This window comes from Oryza glaberrima, chromosome 7 (assembly GCF_000147395.1).
Source record: "Oryza glaberrima chromosome 7, OglaRS2, whole genome shotgun sequence".
NCBI classification, from domain to species: Eukaryota; Viridiplantae; Streptophyta; class Magnoliopsida; order Poales; family Poaceae; genus Oryza; species Oryza glaberrima.
This window is the reverse complement of record NC_068332.1, coordinates 15032107-15042362: the sequence shown is the minus strand read 5'-3', so window position 1 is coordinate 15042362 and position 10256 is coordinate 15032107. Positions and strand designations below refer to the sequence as shown.

The 10256-nt window shown below is 42.2% G+C and overlaps 2 protein-coding genes across 2 annotated transcripts; one reads left to right on the top strand and one right to left on the bottom strand.

The window, feature by feature from the left end:
* Positions 1–2713: 2713 nt before the first annotated feature.
* LOC127779963 (uncharacterized) lies at positions 2714–3929 on the top strand. The gene is made up of 2 exons (XM_052306896.1): positions 2714–3075; positions 3590–3929. The coding sequence occupies exon 1, from the start codon at positions 2761–2763 to the stop codon at positions 3049–3051; it is 291 nt and encodes a 96-aa protein (XP_052162856.1). The 5' UTR covers positions 2714–2760; the 3' UTR covers positions 3052–3075; positions 3590–3929.
* Positions 3930–8572: 4643 nt separating this feature from the next.
* Positions 8573–9098, bottom strand: LOC127780952 (60S acidic ribosomal protein P2A-like). The gene has a single exon (XM_052307945.1). The coding sequence runs from the start codon at positions 8997–8999 to the stop codon at positions 8670–8672; it is 330 nt and encodes a 109-aa protein (XP_052163905.1). The 5' UTR covers positions 9000–9098; the 3' UTR covers positions 8573–8669.
* Between the last annotated feature and the right edge of the window lie 1158 nt (positions 9099–10256).

The following is a 10256-nucleotide window of genomic DNA, read 5'->3' as shown; positions in this document are numbered from 1 at the left end:
GGATGGTGGAGTCGATGCGCTCGATTCTTCGAGTGCTCACCTGTCGTGCAGACGACGTTGCTCGGGCAGACGCAGTTGTACAGCGGCCACCCGTACCGACTGGTCCCCGTCCAGCTGCGCACGTTCCTAGGCCGACTCCCCCTCCGCACGGAGGTAAGTATTTTTATTACTATTTCTGTACATGCCTCGCACATATAAGTGAGCCGTTTCACTTGCCGATTGCTTCAGGGTTTCGTGCACCGTTCAGCACCCCGTCTTCCTCGGCTAGGCCTTCTGTTGTGCCCCCCACAGGTACTTAAAAAAACAACATTACTTCGACAATCAATTTACATGCATTTTATGTCTTAGCTTACAAGGGTCCTGTTGTCGATGTGTAGGTTTCGACCAGTTCGCTATGACGCAGGCCGCCCACTTCTCCCAGGCTACAGGGTCAGCATCTCAGGCAGCTGCGTCGACCTTGCACTCACGCAATTCTGGCAGTACACCGGGACTTCGTCACAGGCAGCCGGCACGTCGAGTCAGGGTCCACCACTGGACCATGCTGGGAACTCGTCGGACCGCTTGCTGCCTTCCACCTTGCTCTTCGACATCACTGACTTCGACTTCGCTTCAGGCTCGACAGAGGACGTCATCGGCCCCTCACAGCTGGGAGGCGCACCGCCGGTGCAGACGTAGGACCAGGCGCAAGCCACTCCTCCGCGGGAAACTCGTGCTACCCATGCTGTGCCACCGGATCGTTTCACCTACTCCCAGGACCACGTGCGAGCACAGGCCCGGAGGACCAAGCGTGGTCGCGGCGCGGGGCAGGTCCAATAGAGCAGTCTTCTCTTTGTTTATTTGCTTCACTTTCCAGTACTGTATGCTTGTGTAATGACTACGTTGTTGTTATATGTGCACGATACCTTTCGGCGCATGCACGACTACTTTCTGCCGCACCGATGCAGCCTCCTTTATTCGCGTGTGATACGAGTATTTGCCCGTCATTTGGCGCATACGACCAATGTAACTTTCGGCGCCGATCATGCATGTAACTTTCGGCGCCAATCAGGCGTACCCACCATACCCCACCACGTTTACATGTCAGGGGTATCACTCGATTTTTTGCGATATATATAAATCGCCTTAACGAGTGAGGCCTCACAATCTTTCAGAACTCAGTCACATTCAGTACTCTCTTGCTTCATTACAAATCCGACCGGCTTTCGTCAATGGCTAGACGCCGGGGTGTTGAGGATCCAAACTGGCGTAGCGATCCTTGTGTATACCTACTACCACCTTGGTGCCAGCGTCCTCTCTGCCTATGCGGTGATCGATGCCAACTAATGGCTTCGAGGAATCCTGATATTCGAGGAAGGCGCTTTTTTAGGTGCCCTAACTATGACCGTGAGGTATTTTATTATCTGCATATGCTTATTCATTCCGTATGGGCAATCGCTTTATTCTTCATAACACTACTCTATTCGGCAGACCCGCACTACGGCCTGCGCATACATCGAGTGGGTCGATACAGAAAATCCCGTTCTCGACCTAACCACTTGTTTACAAGAAGGTCGCTGGTATTTCGCATCCGAAAGTACTGAGCAATACTTACAGAGAAAAGCAGCTTATGAACGACAATGTCGTGAACAACAGAGCGACTGGCGGGTGCTAACTACGGTACTCCCTCCATGGGAAGCCCGTCCAAGATGCAGGTATGGTGATCGTTGTCAGGTTCTTCGTTCCATAAATCCTACAACATTGGGTCGAAGGTTCTTTGTTTGTTCAAATATTCTTGACGACGATTTCATAGTAAGAATATTTTGATTACATGAATCCTTATTTTCTCACAACATTTACTAACTTTGTTTGCTTTACATCTATTCTTTCCTCCCAGGAACCACCAAGGAGATGTCAATACAGAGAATGGATAGACACCAGAAGGGTTCTAACTCCACCTAGCCGTGTGTTGTGCAGCTTGAACTACCAGAGCAATACAGGGTTACTAAAGCGCGGTTTGAGAGAGGAGAGGGATCATCACGTAGGGGTTAGCTATTATCAGACAACTTAGCATATTAAAATTTCTACTGTCATGCTTCCTTGTCCCATTACTACATCGTCGTTGTGTTCAACTATTGCACTACCTCCCTCCTAGTTTGAATCTAATATCAGCTATGTAACCGCAATGCAAATAGTTGTATCATATTCAAATTGTACTACTATTTCTTCATGTTACATAATTCTCCTTGTTTAAGTCCATATAATGTTTCTACGACCCAGACTGCGATAGGCCTATATAAATTATCCGAGTACTAATACGTCGAATAAGGTACAAAATAATACCTCACTTAACATATGAAATTGCGCAACAACCAACTTCAATACATTTTTATAATAATATTAACAAGTTTTACCAGTAAATACTTCTTTATTTTTTATTAACATAACATAGAAAAATCTTTTGGCCGTACTTTTTCGGCAAGGGACCCAGATGAAAAAAGTACGGCCGCAAGCTCTTTATGGGCGGCCAAAATTGCAATTAGCCCCTTGCCCGGGCGGCAAGGGCCTAATCGCAATTTTGGCCAATGGCGGCAGACGGCGCGGTCGACCCACCGTCTGCCACGTCAGCTTGCCGCCCACCATTGGGGCGGTGGGCGGCAGGGGCTATTTCTGCAATTTTTTTTGGTCGATAGATTATTTCTGTAAATATTAAAAAAAATCTAAAAACGAAAAAAAATCCTCAACTACACCGGTAAATCCGTTCCCCCACCTCGTCGTCTGAGCATGGACGACGACGACGACGAGGTCGCCGCCGGCGAGGCTGGACCTGCGCCGGCGGCGGCGGCGACGGGAGGCCACGCCGACCGCGTATTCCGGGCCCTCGCGCTCGCCTCCCTCTACATCCTCTTCCGGCGGTGGCGCGCCGGTGGGGCCGGCCTCGCGGAGCGGCCGTCGCCGGCCGAGATCGCGGCGGCCGTGGCGCTGTGCGCCTCCGTGGCGTGGCTCTACGCGCTCCCCGCCTTCGGGATCCGCCGGAGCAGCGAGATCTCCACCCGGCGGTGGCACCAAGATTAGTCGACAACTCGACATGCCCTGGGGGTAACCACTCTGTTTCTCTTCACCCTCATTTTTTTTTCTTTTTTTTTGTTCGATTTGATCTCTGGTCCATGACTCCATGTGATCTTGAAGCAAAGCAAAGAAACAATGATATGTTTCAATTCGAGCATATAATTGCATGAGATTTTCCTAAGCTTCGAAAGAAATGGGTAGCTACTGATCTGAGCCTTGAGGTGTATTGCTCACTGTCTTTAAAGAGAGCACTGCACTGTGGCCTGAGGCAATCGGTTCTACTGCCATGAATTGTTACAAACAGCGAAGCAGATCTAAACACTAACAAGCATGTCAATAGCTGCCTTTCTCAACTGCAGAGTGCCTACCATGTCCTGAACTACAGGGCTCAATTATTTCTCCAAATTTTTGTTAGGTTCTACTGCTAGAACTAGAAGTGTATATGCATGCAATTTTCTCGATACTGCCCATTCCCAATTACTACAACCCTTTTCTTTTTTGCATGCAATAATTAATAGAAACTCGTTCTCAATTTTTTTTATAGAAACCCTGAAAACATTTATCTAAGAGGGGAGATCAGCACACCCTTTATCTGATGGAATGTATGGAGCGCATTATAGGAGGCCTGGTGTGCCTACTGTTGGTCTGTTTTTCTTCATTGTGTTGTTGGCCATCTGAGCCCGCCAACACCCTAGGACCTCAGGCCATAAATAGACATTATTTTGGTACTCCATTTCTTACATGGTCTTGCGCCTTTTTTATTTTGTTTAATATACTTCTTCTTTCATTGTCTTAACTCATTGGAAAACCATGTGTTGCCATTGCTTTTTATGCATTTGCAAACTACAGGCCTGAGAAAAAGAAATGAAATCTCTTGTTCTCTCGATGCTTATGTATATGGACTGCTATGAGGTGACAATGCTCCTACATGTGAAAATAGAAAAAAAAAGGTCGGTGGTGACCCACGAAATAGTTTCTGTTAATCTTTTGAAATCCAAGAAATGCCCTTCTCACTCTCTTATCACTATATTCATCAAAGAGGGTATTGTATTCCCTATATTAAATTATATTACGCTGTAAAGTTTTTTCAAAAGCATTGTGTTTGAAAATAATGCTTAGATCTTTTTGTTGTATCTAATCCTAAACATAGTTCAATAATTGGGTAAACATCCAAAGCCCTCATGGATAATTACACAGAATATCAGGTCTAGGTGTCCGCCATAATTTCTAGGAAAATTATAACCTCCAAGTTGACCGGTGTGCAGTGCCTCAAATTAGATGGAACAGGCAGGAAGCTCCTGTGATTCACCGTTAGAAGAAGATATCTGATTTAGTTTATAAGGAAAATCGAACCCAACATCCTTACAACAATATGATTAACTATAGAAAAACCCTAGCACTGACAAAAGCGAGCTAACATGCGGACCGAGACACTCAACCTAAGAACAGTGGTCCAACAAGAGAAAACCACTAAAACGAAGCCTTTGAGAAGGACACGCCGACAAAACAATGACATTGCCTGATTAAAACCAATGTTCTAAATAGTGGGCTAAGACATTTAGCGGATCAGCTCTCCAATAGCTAAGAAAATCTATAGCAGGCTATATCAGCAGCTAAGCAATATAGCGGTTTTGGAAAATACTAGGGAAAAAAATTGAAAAATTTGACAAAATTTGGGCTAAAAATGACACATTACTGTCACATGGTCAATTGAACTCTACATGAACAATATAGCACATGATATATATATATAATATTTGGCATTTGCACAATATGAATCAAAGAACAAAAATCTTACTTACCATCAGAGGAGTGGTGCTGCTCGTGGGAGAGGAGGGATGGGGAATGGCCGAACGGGAGAAGGAATAGTGGCTTTAATAGACAGTGGAGTAGATAATAATAGTGCCGTCGCTGCTCGTCCCAGGCAGAGCCGCTGCCACTTCTTGGGGAGAGGACTAGAGTAGGGACTGGGGATGGGATTGGTGGATGCCGTCGCGCCAATCCTCCACTGTCACGCACAACAGTCGCCGCCACCACCGCCGTTCACGAGAGAGAGAGAGAGAGAGGTTACATTACATGAGCACAGGAGGCGACAGGCGATGGCGGCACGAAGGGCAGTCCGACCGGCCGATCTACACCGGTCAGACTGGAGCAGTTAGGCTGGTCTGATTGATCTCCATCGATTTCGAGTGCGACATTTAATTTCGCTATAAGTTTTTGGTTTTTGTTGTTCCTATAATTCACCTTTTCTCTAGTAGGCTTAGTTCTTTTGTTTGATACTATAGCGTTGTTAAGACGACAGCTCTGAGGCCTACATCCCCACGGCTGCTAACATCGTCACATGGGTTCTGACTGCAATAGCTCAACTCTCTCTTGTGAAACGAGGACACCTAAAGGCATCGTAAAAACTTATCCCACGTGCACGTAAAACGGAGCGACTTATTAGTGTATGATTAATTAAGTATTAGTTAATTTTTTTAAAAATAGATTAATATGATTTTTTAAAACAATTTTCCAATAGAAAAGCTTTGTAAAAACCACAATGTTTAGCAGTTTAAAAATCGTACGTGTGAGAAACGACGGTGATGAGTTAGGAAATATGGCTGCTGAACACAGCCTAGTCTCTTTTACTCGTAGCCTCATTTGCAGCACAACCGAGAGATTAACATCTGCATTCTATATGGCATATATTAAGGATAATTCTTCCCGTGTTATTGTCGGAGAACAATTAAATCCGAATGGTTTAGTATTTCTATATATGTACTGACACTACTAGAAACATTTTTTCTGAACAAGACCCCCCTTTAAATTGTAGATGGGTCGTAACTGGTCACATTTACAAAAATCGAGAACATTTTTGCATACAACCACTAAGATGCTCGCATGAAAAAAATGATTTTCGCAGACGGATCTCTTAACATACCCGCATGTAAAATGGGTCTATTTTAACAGGCAGGTCTCTTAAGGATCCACTTAGAAGTTCGACTTGCCTCCTTTTTCCTCTCAACACTTCAAAATCTTTAAAGTCATCATCCTTACCTTCTGTCCATCTCTCTCTCACCCCCTCTTCTCCTCGTTATTTTGAACCTCCTCTGAGTTCTCTCCTCTCTCTCACCTCCTCTCCTCTTTTCTCTCTCACTGGCCATCGGCAGGTGCAGTTGGCTTAGTGACCTCGAGCGGTCAGCTGCGGGCGGATCTTCCTCCATCGGTCCCGCGACGGCTGGATCTGCCACCGCCAGCATTTGGGTGCAGATAGGAGTTAGGGTTATGATTTTTAGGGATTTTTATATTTTTGGAATTTTATTTTGGGCGACATAAGCACCCGCGTGCGAAATCAATGCTCATGTGTGGTTCGCCACCCACATGGTAAAATAATGATTTTCGTAGACTCTTTTGAGCAGACGGGCTGCTCAATCGCACGAAAAATAGGATTTGACCGTTTGGAAAAATGCTTTCTGTACTAATGTGACTCCTACAATTTGTTGCGGGATATTTGAATGGTGTTAAATGTTGTATAAACAATGGATGGATTTGGACTGAAATATTTTGGAAATAATTTAAGGATGACAATTTAGCATGTGTATGTTGATTTTTAGAATTTAATAAATTATAAATGTCATTATTATGCTTTACATGTTGAGCTTTAAGTGTTTACTTGGTTGATACGGTATACTTGCATGTTAGAATTTAAGAGTATGCTTTAAGTGTTTACTTGGTTGATACGGTATACTTGCATGTTAGACTTTAGGAGTATTAATAAATACTGTCTTGTATGTTGAGCTTTAAATACTTAGTATATGTATAATGTATGGTAAGGATAGAGATATAACCATGCTTTCACTCAATGCACTATTCTTGCTTTGGGTGATGGGTACACAACGATAGAGACTGGGGTGGGGGGGGGGCGGGAGGGGCTAATGGGCGATCGCCCAGCGATCAGATTCGCCCCCTCCCCCGTATAGGCAATACCTCCTTCCTCTTCTCCCCTTCCTCCTCCCCTTCTTCTCTTACTACTACAGTACACCACAAAAAATTTTAAAAAAAGCAAAAGTTAGAAAAATTTATATATAGAAATACTATATATAAAAAATTTGAATTCAAATTCAAATTTGAATCGGGTATATAAACTTTTGACTTATAAACTTTGGGTCTATAAACTTTAGGTGTATAAACTTTAGATGTATAGAAATACTATATATAGAAAATATTTGAATTCAAATTCAAATTTGAATCAGATATAATTCAAATTCATATTTGAATCGGGTATGTAAAGTTTTGACTTATAAACTTTAGGTCTACAAAATTTAGGTGTATAAACTTTAGATGTATAGAAATACTATATATAGAAAATATTTGAATTCAAATTCAAATTTGAATCAGATGTAATTCAAAATTCAATTTTGAATCGGGTATGTAAACTTTTGTCTTATAAACTTTGGGTCTATAAACTTTAGGTGTATAAACTTTAGATGTATAGAAATACTATATATAGAAAATATTTGAATTCAAATTCAAATTTGAATCAGATATAATTCAAATTCATATTTGAATCGGGTATGTAAACTTTTGACTTATAAACTTTAGGTGTATAAACTTTAGATGTATAAACTTTAGATGTATAGAAATACTATATATAGAAAATATTTGAATTCAAATTCAAATTTGAATCAGATGTAATTCAAAATTCAATTTTGAATCGGGTATGTAAACTTTTGTCTTATAAACTTTGGGTCTATAAACTTTAGGTGTATAAACTTTAGATGTATAGAAATACTATATATAGAAAATATTTGAATTCAAATTCAAATTTGAATCAGATATAATTCAAATTCATATTTGAATCGGGTATGTAAACTTTTGACTTATAAACTTTAGGTGTATAAACTTTAGATGTATAGAAACACTATATATAGAAAATATTTGAATTCAAATTCAAATTTGAATCAGATATAATTCAAATTCAAATTTGAAATGGGTATATAAACTTTCGACTTATAAACTTTAGTGTATAAACTTTAGATGTATAAACTTTAGATTTATAGAAATACTATATATAAACAATATCAAATTCAAATTTGAATCGGATATATAAACTTGTGACTTATAAACTTTGGGTCTACTTTAGATGTGTAAACTTGAGGTGTACAAACTTTAGGTGCATAAATTTATTAAAATAGGAAAGTAATGTGGTGCCAAAAAAGAAAATCAGGTAGAGGAAGGGAAGAGGAGGGGGAGGGGGAGGGGGGGGGGTGCGAATTGATCGCTACCCCCGCCGCCAGGCGGGCAATCGCTCATTAGCATTTCCGAGAGACTTGTACACACTGCAAACTTGAAAAGCGATATGGGCTATAAATATATCGTAGGATTGAAGATCAATATATATCTATACCTAATAAAAAAAATACGTAAGGTTTTTCTATCCACCCAAATTATAATTAACCCAATAAATAATATATCTATCTTGAAACATTATTATGATGTTAACTGTGTACTTTACAGCATTCAACCATTCATTTTACCCGTAATGAAGCATGTGCATTTTACTACTAGTATATATACTACTACTACTGACGACATGTAGACTATGGCACGTAGATGCAGGGCTGAAGACGAAGGTCGATAGCTCATTCGTCGTCGAAGAGGCTGAAGACGATGTCGTCCTCCCCCTCCTCCTCCTTCTCCTCAACCTTCTCCTCCTCCTTCTCCCCAGCTGCCGCGGCGCCACCGCCAGTGGCGGCGGCGGCGGTTGCCGGAGCGGCGCCGAAGGCGAGCATCTCGCTTCCGGCGGCCAAGATCTCGGCGAGGTCCTTGCCGGCGACCTGGTCGAAGAGGTAGCCGAGCTTGTCCTCGTCGATGTCGGCGCCGACGGCGCCGAGGATGGCGCGCACGTCGTCCTTGGTCGGGCTCGCGTTGCCGCCAATGGTCGCCATCAGGTACGCCGCCACGAACCTCATTGTTTGCCTTCTTTGAATCGAAGCTAGCTGACGACTCGAACGACGACCAAACGAAAACTGAACTGAACTGGACTGAGCTCACGGTTGCTGCGCTAGCTCTGGTGGTGGTGGTGGGATACGATCGATCGAGGTCGAGGAGGACGAGGAGCGCTTGTATTTATAGCGTGGGGCGGGATAGTGTGGTGTGGTGAACTGGTACGAGTCGGGCTCGTGTACGGAGATGTCCTTTTCCCGATCGGATGCCGCAGTTTTGATGGCGATTTCATGGCCGCGACGAAAGGGTCGATCGAAGTGGAGATGATCACGGTCACGGATTAACTCTGTAACTGCGCACACACTACTTAAAAAAAAAGCCTTTAGTTGTCGGTTATCAACTCCACGTGATGCTGAATTTAGAAACCGGCACCCAACAGGAGGTGCTAAGGGGTGAGGCTAACGGGCGGGTGATCGCTAGAGCAATCAACCCGCCCCTTCCCCCTGTACTCCTCTCCCTTCTCTCCTTTCATCATAAATTTTTTTAAAAAAACAAAATTAGTAAAAAAAATAGAAAAAAATAATACTCTCATTCACGCGCATAGACTTTATACCGTAAATTTTGCACGTATAAACTTTATGTATAGAATATATAAAATATTTGAATTTGAATCGGGTATATAAACTTTTGACTTATAAGCATTCGCTCTACAAACAGGTGGATAAACTTTAGATGTGTAAACTTTAGGTGTATAAACTTACTAAAAGAGGAAAATATAAAATATTTGAATCAGAATTTGAATTTGAATCGGGTATATAAACTTTTGACTTATAAGCATTCGCTCTACAAACAGGTGGATAAACTTTAGATGTGTAAACTTTAGGTGTATAAACTTACTAAAAGAGGAAAATATAAAATATTTGAATCAGAATTTGAATTTGAATCGGGTATATAAACTTTTGACCTATAAACATTCGCTCTACAACTTTAGGTGGATAAACATTCGCTCTACAACTTTAGGTGGATAAACATTCGCTCTACAACTTTAGGTGGATAAACTTTAGAGATATAAACTTTAGGTATACAAATTTTAGATGTATAAACTTACTAAAATAGGAAAGTAAAGCGGTGCAAAAAAAGAAAACTGCGTGGGGGAGGGGATCTAATCGCCCCAGGCGATCGATTGCCCAATAGGATTTCCGGGTGCTAAGGGCACTCATAGTGTGTCACCAATTTTTGAGGAGCCAAAACTGCCATCTAGACTAAAAACTTCGTAAGCAACA

Excerpts from the sequence above, each read along its gene's own strand:
- LOC127779963 (XM_052306896.1), top strand. The coding sequence starts at position 2,761 with ATGGACGACGACGACGACGAGGTCGCCGCCGGCGAGGCTGGACCTGCG.
- LOC127780952 (XM_052307945.1), bottom strand. The coding sequence starts at position 8,999 with ATGAGGTTCGTGGCGGCGTACCTGATGGCGACCATTGGCGGCAACGCG.